The sequence below is a fragment of the Corvus hawaiiensis genome, chromosome 18 (genome assembly GCF_020740725.1).
Source record: "Corvus hawaiiensis isolate bCorHaw1 chromosome 18, bCorHaw1.pri.cur, whole genome shotgun sequence".
NCBI lineage: Eukaryota > Metazoa > Chordata > Aves > Passeriformes > Corvidae > Corvus > Corvus hawaiiensis.
In genome coordinates, this window is record NC_063230.1 from 12,060,211 (window position 1) to 12,074,521 (window position 14,311).

Below are 14,311 nucleotides of genomic sequence, written 5' to 3' on the forward strand. Positions count from 1 at the left end.
CTTTGCATGCCTGTTTTGTTGCTTGTTAGTAATTTTCAAGAAGTAACAAAACTCTTGAGTTAGGTTTTGTGGAACATTGTGCAACATGTTTGTTTATCCTATATCTCCCCAGTCTGTTAACTTGCTCCTTTAAATTCAAATGGATACGGTGCTATGCAGATTCTGGCATGTACTACCTAGGTAAAGTTTTTGCTTTGTTTCCACAGTTGTAACACCTGAAATGTTTATACATATATAAAACCTTAGTCAAGTAGCAAATTGTAATTTGTTTTTTAAGAACCACTTCTTGCAGTAGTTTAATACTTGAAATTAAATGACACTAGGCCACTAGAGTTACCCGTTCATTAGATGACTTCTGGTTTTACTTGGTTTTCTTTTAGAGAATCAACTTTAAAAAAAGAAATTGATGAAGAGAGAGCATCTTTACAGAAATCCATCAATGTTACTAGTGCCTTGATCACACAAAAAGATGAGGAACTGGAAAAACTCAGACATGAGGTAAATGAGGAGTGGGATGATTCCTAATTTCAATTAAGTTGCAGCCAGAGGTTTTGTGTGCTGGCTCCTGACGAGCTGGCTGATCATTTTTCTTTCATGTGGCACAGTTAAACCTTAGCCTCAAATCTTTAGATACCTGTGCTGAGACAGGTGATTCCTGGCACGTGATGTTGGTGGCTGTTCAGCCCTTGCTTCAAGGGTTGTGGCCTTGGTGCTCTGACTTGGTGCTGGAAGGTCCAAGTGCTCTCAAACAACTCTTCCAGATCACGGTGCTCCGGGGAGAAAACGCTTCTGCAAAAACCCTGCAGTCAGTGGTGAAGTCACTGGAGTCTGACAAACTGAAACTTGAGGAAAAGGTGAAGAACTTGGAGCAAAAACTCAAGGAAAACAACGAGCAGCCTTTAACTGTAATGAGCCCCTCAGGTAAAGCAACAGCCACGCCACTGTCCGTGCCCTCAGAGACTGTGACATTATTTCTGACTGAGCCATCACACCAGTCACATTGTACCTTGTTTGGTTTTTTCTTTACAGGTGATGCTGCTACTCTGCTTCAGGAGGAAATTGCAAGAGAGAAGCAGGTACTGGATGTGCACATGAGCATGCTGAACCAGCAGTGGGGCTGTAGGGGAGGGGAATATGCCAAAGACAGTCCTTACCAGGTTTTATCAGTCAGGATTTTAACGGGCAGATTTATCTTGTAGCCCTTAGCTTCTGAAGGGAAATATCAGTAACAGTAAATACTAAGAATAAAGTTATGAGTGATACTGGAGAAACAGTTCAGATTATGGGAAGGTGAGGAAACAAGCAGGAAATAAGGGTGGCAAGTTGTGCCCTGCAGCCTGTCAGAGGTACAGCCCAGCAGAGCACTCATTGCTCCTTGGCCTTCTTTCTGAAGGTTTCTTGGATGTGCATGAGGAAAAGCTGTGGCCCACCTGCAGCTGGTGCTTGCCATCTTGGAGAAATGGCCTCCCTGAGCTCCCGAGTACCTCTAAGCTTCTGCAGCTGAAAATGTTGGCCATGGCTTCTCCCTAACTGCAGAACTGGACTCAGAACAAGGGTTGGCAGCAGTGGAGAAGGAAGGTGCTCAGCTGGCACATGCTTGGGGCCAGGAAGATGCGATGCAGAGTAGGACAGTCATAGTGACCTCGTGAAGTGCTGCTTCCCAGGGGCCTGTGCCAACAAATGCCCAGAAAAGATGGTCAGAATAGAATCACCTTCTGCTCACAATAAAGCCTTTGTTAGATCATGAACATCAGTCACAGTGATTTAAAAATGTCCTTCCCAGTAGTGCAGCCATCAGAACTGTCATGAACATACACTAACCACCAATCTTTTTCTGGTTTTCTGCCTCCCTGAATTCACCTGCTGATGGCAACCCTTCCTTCCACCAGGGCGAGGTTAGTTCCACTTCTTTGCTTCCCTGTTAATTTTGCCAAGTGTTCCTTGGTTACATTCAGCAGCGCTGAACCCCGGGGCTGGGGCAGGTGCCATCCCCCTGCCCCTCTGACTGTCCTTGTCCTTGGCTCTCCTAGATCGACTTCCTGAATTCAGTGATAGTGGATCTGCAAAGGAAAAACGAAGAATTGAACTTGAAGATACAAAGAATGTGTGAAGCAGCCCTCAATGGCAACGAAGAGGAGATAAATAACTATGACAGGTACAAATCCTAAAGGAAACCTTGGCTCTGGTTCTGGGACTTGTTGGTAGAGCGGTTTGGCAGCTCTGTGACGCAGCAGCTGATCTCAGCCGTCAGGAGGGACAGACAGAGCTTTCCCCAGAAAGCAGTGGTTGAATCCAGCCTTCTTCTTACACTGTGGTGTAACTGGTGGTGCAGATGATGCTCTGTAGTTATCAATCACAAATGCTGATGTATTGTGACATGTCTGTTGTCAGACTTGGTGAATCCAGCCTTTTTCCAAGTGCAGAAGAGTCTTTGCTCCCAAGAGGCTGTAGCTGTGTTGGGATGGGATAATCCAATCCAGAGAATTAGAACTAAAACCTAATTGATATATCATGACTTCACCTGTTTTAAGGGAAAAGAGGACCTTGCTTACCTGTGTTTCTTTTAGATGTCTCTGCACAAGTATTTGCAGAAACAGTGGCTTGTTTAGTAAATATTAGAGTGTAGGGGATTGTGGGGGCACTGCAGGGTGATGGAGAAGGGGTTTGTATCCTATTTTTTGTTGGCCTCTGTGGCATTTCCTGAGTCTCAGTAACCACGAGCTCACTGTGCAGGGCCGTGGGCCTTGCTCCTGTGTGACAGAGGCACTGACTTGTGCTGGTGCTGCTCTTGCAGTGAGGAGGAGAGCCTGTCCAAGAAGAAGCCCCGTCTCTTCTGCGATATCTGCGGCTGCTTCGACCTGCACGACACCGAGGACTGCCCGACGCAGGCGCAGGCGCTGGAGGAGCCGCCGCACTCTGCCCACCACGGCAGCCGGCGCGAGGAGCGGCCCTACTGCGACACCTGCGAAGTGTTCGGCCACTGGACGGCCGACTGCAACGACGACGAGACCTTCTGATGGCAGGGCCACACCCTGCCCCACGGACCTTTGCACCACCAGCAGCCGCGTGTGCTGAATGTCAGGACAAGGGACAGCGGTTCTCGACCCCTTGCTCCCGCTGCCCTGCCCGCCTGCTCCAGAATCCCTACAAGCATAAATATTTTGCTCTTCCACTAATAAATACCCCCTGTCCCTTTTTAACGAACTTCAGTGAGAGATAAATAAATGATTTAACAAGTGACTTTATGCTGTTTGTTTCCAGGTTCTGGGTTTGTCCTGCCCTTAACAGGAAATGCCCCTGTGCTGTTGGATCTATTGATGGGAAAACATGTATAGGAATGAAGCACTAGAGTTATATTAAAGCTTATTTAAATACCTTAAAAATATGCTGTTAATTTTCATATTTGCACTAAACCATTTTAAGGCTGAATTTGTACATTTAGATTTTTAAGCTTTTTTTTGACACTGGACTGAGTTGAGAAATATTTCATCTTTATTTTCATTTACTCTTTTGAGTGCGATGTCGCTTGGTGCTGTGAGCTCTGGGTTGTGGTTTGGTGTGAAACGTGGAAATGATGCAGGTAAGGAGCTGCTGGGGGTTTTTGGAAACCTGTATGCTGTGCACACCTGTGCACACCTGAAACAGTTTGTGGGCCATCCCTGTTTTGCATTCTTTGAGCTTCTATATAGTGCGTGTGGTGTGTGTGTATATATGCATATATATAATAAAGTTATATTTTGGAAAAAAAAGAAGTGTGCTTTCTTTTCTGCCTTTCTATTTGGAGTGTGAGGGGTTCCACGTGGGGACAGAGGTGCCCAGGGGCTGCACTGTAACTCACAGAATCCATCAGCTGGGAAGGGACCTCTGAGATCACCAAGTCCAACCTATGACAGAACACCACCTTGTCACTGTGACCACGGCACTACTGAGTGCCACGTCCAGTCCTTACTTAAATACCTCCTGGGACTCCCCCACCTCCCTGGGCAATATTTAATCACCCGTTCAGTGAAGAGATTCTTCCTGATGTCCAACCTGAACCCCTCCTGGTGCAGCTTTAGGGCGTTTTCTGTCCCTTGTTCCCTGGGAGCAGAGCCCGACCCCTCCCCTGCGGCTGCCCCTTCCTGTCAGGGAGTTGTGCAGAGCCAGAAGGTCCCTCCTGAGCCTCCTTTGCTCCAGCCTGAGCTTCTTCCCCAGCTCCCTCAGCCGCTCCTGGTGCTCCAGATCCTTCCTCAGGTCCGTTCTCTCCCCTGGACACGCCCCAGCCCCTCAATGTCCTTCCTGAATGGAGGCCCCGGAACTGGCCACAGGACTCCATGTGCGGCCTAAGCAGTGCCCCGTGCAGGGGGGGAAGCGGTTCCCTAGTACCGCCGGTCACACTGTCCCTGGTACAGCCCGGTGCCAGTGAACACACATGAACACAAACACACGTGAACACGGACACGCCTGACCACGTACGGACACAAACACACCGCACCCACGCGAGCGCTGCCGGCGGCCGGCGCTGTCCCTGACGCCCCGCCCTGCTCAGTGCGGCTGCGCGGCCCCGCCCCGCGGTCACGTGCGCGGCCGGGCGGGCGGGGGCCATGGCGGCGCACCTGAGCTCGGGCCGGGTGAACCTGACGGCGCTGCGCGAGGCGGGGCGGCGCGAGCTGCGCGAGTTCCTCGACAAGTGCGCGGGCTCCAAGGTGGGCACAGCGGGGCCGAGGGGGCGGCGCGGGCTCCAAGGTGGGCAGGCGGAGTGCAGCGTGCGGCCGGTCTGATCCCGCTGTCCCTTCCCGCAGGCCATCGTGTGGGACGAGTACCTGACCGGCCCCTTCGGGCTCATCGCGCAGTACTCGCTGCTCAAGGTAAGCGCCGCGGGGTTCGGGGGCAGGCGGCCGGGCCCCTCCGGTCCCGCACTCGGCTGACGGCCGGGCCTCCACGCAGGAGCATGAGGTGGAGAAGATGTTCACGCTCAAACCGGGCCGGCTGCCCCCGGCCGACGTCAAGAACATCATCTTCTTCGTCAGGCCCAAGCTGGAGCTGATGGACATCATCACGGACAACGTGCTCAGGTACCGCGGGCAGGGCAGCGCAGGGCAGGGCGGCCGTGAGGAGGGGACAAATGTGGCCTGAACCACCTGTGCAGGGAAGGAGGAACGATGTGCAGACCCCAAGCTGCAGCACAGCCACTCTGGGGCTTGAATGGCAGTGCGAGACACCCTGGGCAGGAGGGTTTCACCTTGGCTGCGATGCAGAGGGTGCATGCCTTCCTGTGACGATGTACATTCCGTCTAATTAATTGGAATGAGTCAGGCTTGGATTGCTGTGCCTTTTGGGAACTGCAGGACAACCACGTCCCCTTGCCCTGGTGTCAGAGCTGTGGCTGCACAAGGCTGGACACTGACATCAAAAGCTGGAAGTTGGCAATAACCCAGTGCAGAGTTCCAGTTTCATGTGAATCCAGTGCTCCCTGCCCGTGGTTTGTGCTGCCCCCGTGTGCAGTGAGTGACCGTGTGCTGCGCTCCTGCTGTGCCTTTCCTAGGGAAGACAGAGGCCGCTCTCCGCAGAGGGATTTCCACATCTTGTTCGTGCCACGCCGCAGCCTCCTCTGCGAGCAGTGGCTGAAGGAGCAGGGCGTGCTGGGCTCCTTCATCCACCGCGAGCAGTACAGCCTGGACCTGATCCCCTTCGACGGAGACCTGCTCTCCATGGAATCCGAGAGCGCCTTCAAGGTGAGCACTTGACTCATCCTTGAGGAAAAATGCGATGTGGTTTTGTGCTGGATGTTGCTGGTGGTGCAGCAGCTCTCAGAGGGTTTGCAGGTGACCTGCACAGCAGGGAAAGGCCTTGCAGAGCAAATGGGGCTTGATCCTGAGGCCTGAACTTTGTGTGTGTTTTCACACTAAATGCTGAAGGAACAGTCACTACACCGAGCTGCAATCCAGTTCCTCCAGCTTCAGCTGCTGGTGTTATTGTCACAAATGGAGCGTTCCCGAGGCTTAAAGCACTCAGGTGTCACAAGGAGCCAGCATGGTTTGTGTTCCTGCTCAGCCAGGGAGCCATGTATGATGGTTCTCACTGCACTGAGCATTAACAGCTGTCACATCCCAGCTGTATGTCCTGCATTCCCAGAGTGCTGCATCCAGGGACAGGATGGTTTGGGAGTTTCTTGGCCCTCTCTGCCCTATGATGTGTAGCCCAGAGGATGTGTCAGGGCTTGCAGCTGTAATGAGGTACTGGGTGCTCAGATTGGCCTAATTAGCAGGAGAGAGTCCTTGCAGTCACTTTCTTTTACTCCATCAGACTGGGTTTGTGTCCAGAGTTCAAAAATACTATATTGTCTGGTCATCAAAAAAATGATTTCATGTAGTGACAGCACAGATAACAAGGTCCATATTTGCCAACAGCCATAGTTTTGTCCCCAGCCTGTGTCTTCTCTGAACTGTTCACGTGGACCTCACTCTGCTGTGGAAGCAGCTGTGTTGGATTGACACCTTGCATCAGAATCCCTCTTGTTCTTTAGGAATGTTACCTGGAGAGCGATCAGACCAGTCTGTACCATGCAGCAAAGGGGCTGATGACACTGCAGGCTCTCTACGGAACCATCCCGCAGATTTTTGGGAAGGGCGACTGTGCTCGGGTGAGGCTGAACAAATGCATCTTGTTCTTTGGAACTGCCTTAAGGAGTGTTTGGTTAAATGCACCTCTGGGTTTTTTTAATGCAGCCGTAACACACACTGCTTCTCTCTGATCAACCTGTGGTTTAATTGGTATCTTTTGTGGTGGGGGAGTAGCTTGAGGTGTATGCAGTGCTTTGGCCATCGCTGTCTTGCGGAGCTTCAGAGAGCAGCAGAGAAGGACTTCTGTTTTCTCAGTCTCATCCTGCCCCATCCATCAGCCAGTCTGTACCTCCTGCCATCCCCTTCCTTTACAAGCATGTGCCTGTAGGGCCCAGACGTCACATCCATCTGCTGTGGCCTGCACCATAACCAGAGTGATGTGATTTCCTTCCAGCACGTGGCCAACATGATGATCAGGATGAAGCGCGAGTTCCCTGGGAGCCAGAATTCCATATTTCCCGTCTTTGATACCCTCTTGTTGCTGGACCGCAATGTGGACCTGCTGACCCCGCTGGCCACGCAGCTGACATACGAGGGGCTGATAGATGAGATTTATGGGATTCAGAACAGTGAGTCCTGCAGGGAAGGAGCAGGTTTCCCATGTCCTAGGAGAGGTTTCCCGTGTCCTGGGGCAGGTTGCAGTGTGTTGAGTGGGTTTGTGCTTCACTAAATGGGTGTGATGTGGGAGCAACTCAGCAGAAATCAATGTGGGGTTGGTTCAGTCCCAAGCTGGAGCCCATCAAGACCCACTCTGGCTCTTTTTGCCTGGGAGGAGGAGCGAGGTACAGTCTGTGGTTACTGAAAGGGGTATTCTGGCTGTTGGCTGGCTGCAGTCACAGTGACGCAGCACGGAGCGTGAGTGGAAATGTTGGTGTGTGCCTTCAGCATCCATCCTGGCTGGATCACTTGCCACACTGAGGGAACAGGGACAGTTTGTGAAATGCCATTTTCAGAATGCTCTCCTGCCCTTCAAGGGGTAAGAAAACTCCAGAGAGGCATTTATGGGCTGTAATCCCTCCTGCTGAACTGGACGGGCTGCCTCCAAGCCTCTCTGAAAGCAGGGCAGCTGGCACTCGGGTTCTGATGTTTCTGTAGGTCCCTGGCTGAGTACAGTGAGACTCTCCTTAATTAACACACAGGCACTGAGTGGTTTGAGTGTTTATATTTGCTTTGCTGCTCAGAGCTGTGTCCAGCTCAGGGGACACATTTCCACAGCCTGCTGATCTTAACTTCTGGTGATGAAGTTCCAGTCCTTATAAGGGTCATTTCTCTGCATTTGGTAGCTTATGTGAAACTCCCTCCTGAGAAGTTTGCCCCAAAGAAGCAGGGTGAGGGTGGGAAAGATCTCCCCACTGAACCCAAGAAGCTCCAGCTGAACTCTGCAGAAGAGCTTTATGCTGAAATCCGAGACAAGAACTTCAATGCTGTGGGGTCAGTGCTGAGCAAGAAAGCCAAGATCATCTCAGCAGCCTTTGAGGTAAGACCTGTGTCCAACACTGCATCAGGTAATTCACAGTCTGTCTTCAGCAGGGCTGGGACTGGCAGCTCAAGCTGCTCCCATGCAGTAATCCCCCATCCAGAGAAAAACCAGGTAGTCTTCAGAAGCCTTTCCAGTCTGTTCCCCTGCCCTGGGATGAGGTCAGCTGCACTTGGACTGTTCTGAGTAGGTGTTGGTCAAATCTCCTTTTAAGAAGCCCGTAGTAACGTGGATCCTCATTTCTCCCCACACCTCTGTTCTGGGGCTTTCCCTCTGCTCAGAGCTTGCCTAACCCACCCTTGTGCTGTGTGAGCCCATAGTTCCCATAACAGGAATTGATCTCTGCAGTCTGCAGAACAGTCAGGTGCTGCTTCCCAAGAAGCCAAAGGTGATTTTTAGTGTGCTGATCAGTTCCACTTGGCTGCTCTTGTTACCTGTTCCCTGAAACATCCTTTCCCCTTCAGGATGCCAGGAAAAGGCTTTAAGCAATAAAACACTAGAATGTGCTTTCACAGACTATTATGGTTGGCATCAAAAACAGTAGAAATGTGCAAAAGACAGTTGTCTTGCAGGAGGTTTGAACTTTAAATTCATGCTCACATGTCACCTCCAACAAATTTGAAGAGCTGTGTGGGGGACATTTGTGGTTTTGTTGAAGACATCCTGTTGATGAGTCATAAACTGAGGTCCCATATCTCATCTTCCTGACCTCATGGGTACTCTCAAAAGAATTTGTTTCATTCTTTGGTTGTATTTCCTTTGGGGGGGCTTTTTTAGCCTCTTCACCTGTGCCACATCTAAGATGAGGTAGTGGTACCTTAACTGAAACACTGAGTGCTCAGCCTCATCCCCCAGTGCAGGTCTGCTTCTGCACTATTAGTGCTGGAGGTGCTAAAGATGGATTGTTCATACTGGTTGTTAAGAAAAGAGAATTTTAAGAAATTTTCAGCAGTAATAGGTGATAATGAAACAGCAGCATATTGGCAGCAGAGGACTAGTTAAATTGCAGGCTCCATCATGATTCTCCTGCCTGCACTTGCCCATTTAAATCCTTCACATATGAGTCAGATTATTACTATTTTTATTCCAAGTTGCAGCAAGAGGCAAGTAGCCCAAATGCAGTGCAGACCTTTGGAGCTGAACTCTGCATGGTGCTTCAGCACATCCTGCCTCAAAACATGGCATGTTGTTGCCACCAAGTAGAGTGAATGGCAGACCCTGCCAGCCCAATTCCTCAGCACCTTTCACTCCTCCTCCAAGGAAAGATGTTCCCCAGCTCTGACAGCACTGGCCTAGAGCTCCCTGTCAGCCAGCAAAGTAATTCCCCTTTGTGTGAAAAAGGGCGTTTTCCATGGTAGGGAAACTGAGGAGCAGATAGTGATGGCTGGAGTCATCAAATGTGGATAAAATGATTTACAACACTGGGATAATGGAAAATAACAGTCTAATGATCCTGCTGTATTATGTGCTGCCTCTCCTCATGAGCCAAATGCTGTTACAGGTAATGCTGTGACTTCAGTGTAAGCATCTAAAGCCCTTTGTCTAAAAGGCTGCATGGCTCTCAACTCCTTACAGGGAGTGCAGTAAAACAGTTCTTCATGATAAAATGATCTTGTTGGTGTTACTAATGTGAACAAGGCCTAACCCAAGTGATGGATTTCTTCAGGAAAGGCACCACGCCAAGACTGTTGGAGAGATTAAGCAGTTTGTGTCCCAGCTGCCTCACATGCAGGCAGCGAGGAGCTCACTGGCAAACCACACCTCCATCGCAGAGCTCATCAAAGACATCACCAGTGAGTAGGAATAATGTAAATCCAGCAGGATGCCAGATAACGTGATGGACATCACTCAGCCTGGCAAAAACTGGCTTTGCTCCATCCAGTGCATCTCTGCTGAAACGTTAAATGTAAGACATGAGCTGTCAGTTGCTGTTGTATTGATTTTCATTCTTTTCCCAAAGCATCTGAAGATTTCTTTGATAATTTAACAGTGGAGCAAGAGTTCATGTCTGGAATAGATACAGACAAGGTAAGTAGATAATGGCAATTAGCAACTCTTAAATCTTCAAAAAATGGGGGTTTTTTCCATTTGGATTTTTTTTGAGAGGAAACATCTGATCTAGATGATGTCCAATGAAATGGATCTCTGAATTACCTGTCACTGCCATGCACAGCTGGGGTACTTTACCTGTCCTGGGGCATCCCATGCTCTGAGGGATCAGTGGAACATAGAAGATGGTTAATAAGAATTTTTCAGTACATCAGGCAAAGCCTGGCTACTGAGTGTGGAGCTGATGTGCTCTAGGGAGAGCCCAGGTGGAACCAGTGCTGGGTCACTGTTATACAGATGATCCTGAGCTGCCTGGAGAGCAGCTGCTCCTCTTTCGTGTTGTTTTGGAGATATAGGCAAACTAGATCTTTCTTTCCAGGTCTTACAGCCACTTTAACAATTCTTTAAATAACTGCTTATGTATTTTATTTAATAGGTTAACAATTATATTGAAGACTGCATAGCTCAAAAACATCCATTAATCAAGATACTGCGTCTCGTTTGCTTGCAATCTGTGTGCAACAGTGGGCTGAAGCAGAAGGTTCTGGACCATTACAAAAGAGAGATTCTCCAGGTTAGGCTCTAGCATTTGGAGGAATAAATTCCTGAGAAAATCCACATCAAATCTTCAGCTCTGCACTTCAATTCTGGACAGACATATCTTACTCCTGAATAATGTGTACAAAGGGAGCACTGGGTTTCTCTCTGAGCTGATGCTTGGGAGGTGCTTGTGTATTTTACAACATGTAGATACAGAAGTTTATATCACTTTTTACTATTATGATTTAAACACTCTAAATTGGATATACTCTACAGCAATCTTAACTGTGAAGCTTTTTTTAAATAAGCATATTTTTTAAACAAATGTGTTTGCTTTTTTTTGTTTGTTTTAAACACTAGTCATGGGTTATTGCTATGGTATTAAAGGTGATTTCTTCATATTGCAGACTTACGGCTATGAACATATATTGACCTTAAACAATTTGGAAAAGGCTGGACTCCTGAAACCCCAGACAGGTGGCAGGAATAACTACCCAACGATCAGGAAAACGCTGCGCTTGTGGATGGATGATGTTAATGAGCAGGTAAACATTACCTCTAACTACAGAATTATGTGCAGCAGGAAAACCTCCTTTTTTATTTAATGTTATTGATTTCTTTGAGGCTGTTTTGCAGCATGAGGTAGCACTGACCTGCTGCTCCCTCTGTCTCTCTCTGTGTCCCCCAGAACCCCAATGACATCTCGTACGTGTACAGTGGCTACGCCCCACTGAGCGTGCGCCTGGCCCAGCTGCTGGCCCGGCCGGGCTGGCGCAGCATCGAGGAGGTTTTAAAGATGCTGCCAGGGCCCCATTTTGAGGAGAGGCAGCAGCTCCCTACTGGCCTTCAGAAAAAACGTAAGTTTGGGTTTGTTTTCCCATGGTTTGCAGGGAAATGCATCTCTCTGAGGGTGGAGCGAGGCAAACTGAAATCAGGGTGGGCAGAGTCCAGGTCTCTGTCTCATGTGCTTGTCCCACAGCAGTGTCAGATTGACCTAACCCTCCTTTGACAAATTATTTAACTTCTCATCAGAGTACCAAAATAAACCCTAAACTTACACTGTGATTTTAATAAGTAACATCATGTGAAAGAGGGTCAGTGTCATTGTCAAACAGAAGCACATCCTGTAGCAACTCCAGAGCTGGGAGCAGACTGTGGATTGCTGTGCCCCAGGCTGCTCGTCTCCTCTAATTCAGGTCATTTGAGTTTGACTGATAGTTGATGCAGGGGAGCTCTAAAAATCAAACCAAGCCAACCTGGAACTCTGTGTGAACCCACAGGTCAGCATGGTGAGAACAGAGTCACCCTGGTGTTCTTCCTTGGGGGGGTCACGTATGCGGAGGTCGCTGCGCTGAGATTTCTGTCCCAGATGGAGGATGGAGGCACAGAGTACGTCATTGCCACTACAAAACTGATCAATGGAACAACCTGGATCAAATCCTTGATGGAAAAACTGGAGCCTGCCCCATTCTAGGGTGGGTGGTGAGAGACAGTCAATCTTGGAGGCCCTGTGCGACACAGGCACGTCGGCTGCTGGTCCTGGCACGGTTGCTCTGCCGGCGAAACACGGCAGTGAAGGAAGCTCTCCTGGGACCAGTTCATGAACCAGTTACCCTCATCTCTTCTGCACTTGTGTTCCAGCTGTCTGTGGAAGTTCCAAGTAGACAAGCAGGGTTGAAAGTCACTAAGGATAAACAGTTAAGAGAGAGATCCCTGCTCATGGTCTGACCTGGCAGCCAAGAGCTGGGGGAGCGGGAATGGGCCCTGGTCCCTCTCTTTGGCAAATTGCTGCTTTTTTTCTTTCAGTTTGGCTTTGGTGGGAGATGTGATTACTGCTTTTTACCTTCCTAAAGTGCTGAGGAGGCAGGATGTTCTCTGTTCCTGACTTCGTACCAGTATTCCCAGACTGTTTATCTCTCCCTGGTGCCTGATACATTCCATGGATGCATTGGATGTGTTAGTCAGAGATCTGCACACAGCTGTAACTGTGATCCTTAAGCATTTTACTTCACTTGTCTCCTGAAGGGAGCACTGTGAGGGGACTTGTTTGTCCTAGGTACACCCACCTGACTCTGAAAAGCTCCTCCACAGTATGAATGACATCAGTGTGTCCTGAGTTTATGGTTGAAGACACACAAACACTCCCTGTGTGGGCCTTGGGCCAAAAACAGCAAGAGCAGGGACCCAGTAAACAGTGGGTTTAAAACAGACACTTTTTTCAGCCCCCTCTTCAGGTTATAAACTGTGGTAGTTGCTGTCACAAGCTGTTGTAAGCTCAAACTCTAAAAATGGAATTTTCCATGGGCTTGGTGGCTGGGCCCTTGGCGTACAAGAGGCAGCTTCTGGCTCCAGAGGCTGGGAAGGCCAAGCAGGGTCTGTGGTGGTGCCTGTGCTGCTGCTGGGCACTGTCAGTGTCCTCACAGGCTTTAACAGCAGCCACTGAAGCCTCTCCCAAACTGCAGTTCAGTCTTAAAGACAACAAAAAAAGCCCACTTCTCACCTTAAAGCACTCTCTTAGCAAACATTTCTGCCTTAGTTATCATGTACAATATATCCCAATAAATCCTTTCATTTTTCCAAGTTGTCACAGTTGTGACTGTGGGTTTTGGTCTTTTATTTTCTGAGTTATGCCAAGTCAGACCCTCCACAGAGCCCCTCTATCTGTTTAACTCCAGTTATTAGAATAAAAAAAAAGATGTATTTAATCTTTTTTTGGAAGTGTTTGCACTCTCTCTCTCTAGAATACAAAAATAAACAAAATAAAACAAAGCCCTGCACTGTGGTAGCTGTGTCCTTGTCTCCCCATCCCAGGATAACTGAATAACTGAATTATTTCAGTTGAAACTATTTTTCTAACATCCAGGTGTTTTTAAATTAAGGCTCATGAAAAATTTCATAACATACTACATTAGAACTATTTGTGGGATTTCTTAACTTTTGCAGAAAAATACAATTTCAGTCACTGGAGGCTTTCTGCTTTGGGTGGGGAGGCAACTTGTAGACAGACTTAAAAAACATGCTGCAACTTCAGTGGTGCAAGAAGAGCAAACATGGATTGTTTGCTCTGCAATTCCACTTAAAGTAGCTAATTTCAGAGTATTTAAAAGGAAAACTGAATTCGGTTTGAATCAAAAATTAGATGTTACTGTGCAGAGAAAAACAAGAAATTGACGCAGAGCGTGTCCTTGGGTTGGCCTTGAGGGTCCAGAGACCCACATAGACCTACAGATAGTATCACAATTTCCAGGGTTTTTTTAAAATCTTAACAGTTGAAGAAATCCCAAGGAAATACTCACCAGGCTGGTTTCTGAGCTAAGGTCCTTCTATGTAAAAGCTATACCACAGGTGAATAAAGGAAAGCACAAAAAGGCTGGCTCACCTTTCCCCGGCCAGCAAGTCAATAACACTAGAGGCAAAACTTTTTTTGATAAGAGTTTACACCAGACACTTGGTAAACTCTTAATTCATCACCAACATTGCTGCCTATTTTTTTGCAGCCTGCACCAGCACTGAGCCAGAACTGTGTAACCACTCCACCTAGACAAAGCCCCTTCCTGGAACTATTCAACAACAAAATAAAAGCCATCCTGATGTTGATGAATTCCCTGGAGGAGCAATTACTATTTAACAGGCTTCCTGAGCA

At 48.5% G+C, this 14,311-nt stretch overlaps 2 protein-coding genes across 11 annotated transcripts in view; both read left to right on the forward strand.

Annotated features, from left to right (window-relative positions):
* CLIP1 (CAP-Gly domain containing linker protein 1) overlaps positions 1–3,749 on the forward strand; it is a 61,551-nt gene extending 57,802 nt beyond the window's left edge. For all 10 annotated transcript variants that reach the window (XM_048323109.1, XM_048323100.1, XM_048323103.1 and 7 more), the window contains 6 exons: positions 381–498; positions 762–921; positions 1,030–1,076; positions 1,890–1,895; positions 2,031–2,155; positions 2,795–3,749. In XM_048323109.1, the coding sequence (XP_048179066.1) occupies positions 381–498; positions 762–921; positions 1,030–1,076; positions 1,890–1,895; positions 2,031–2,155; positions 2,795–3,017 (679 nt within the window). In that variant the 3' untranslated portion in view covers positions 3,018–3,749. The remainder of the gene's footprint in view (positions 1–380; positions 499–761; positions 922–1,029; positions 1,077–1,889; positions 1,896–2,030; positions 2,156–2,794) is intronic.
* Positions 3,750–4,553: 804 nt separating this feature from the next.
* Positions 4,554–13,379, forward strand: VPS33A (VPS33A core subunit of CORVET and HOPS complexes). The gene is made up of 13 exons (XM_048323110.1): positions 4,554–4,685; positions 4,782–4,847; positions 4,927–5,054; positions 5,525–5,714; positions 6,506–6,622; positions 6,997–7,171; positions 7,886–8,079; positions 9,746–9,872; positions 10,040–10,107; positions 10,565–10,702; positions 11,076–11,213; positions 11,357–11,525; positions 11,949–13,379. The coding sequence occupies exons 1-13, from the start codon at positions 4,584–4,586 to the stop codon at positions 12,140–12,142; spliced, it is 1,806 nt and encodes a 601-aa protein (XP_048179067.1). The 5' UTR covers positions 4,554–4,583; the 3' UTR covers positions 12,143–13,379.
* The last annotated feature ends 932 nt before the right edge of the window (positions 13,380–14,311 follow it).

Bases quoted from the DNA above. Each gene is read 5' to 3' on its own strand.
- VPS33A (XM_048323110.1), top strand. From the start codon at position 4,584: ATGGCGGCGCACCTGAGCTCGGGCCGGGTGAACCTGACGGCGCTGCGC. The intron at 5,055-5,524 runs GTACCGCGGGCA...TGCCTTTCCTAG, and splicing joins ATCACGGACAACGTGCTCAG to GGAAGACAGAGGCCGCTCTC. The intron at 10,108-10,564 runs GTAAGTAGATAA...TTTATTTAATAG, and splicing joins CTGGAATAGATACAGACAAG to GTTAACAATTATATTGAAGA.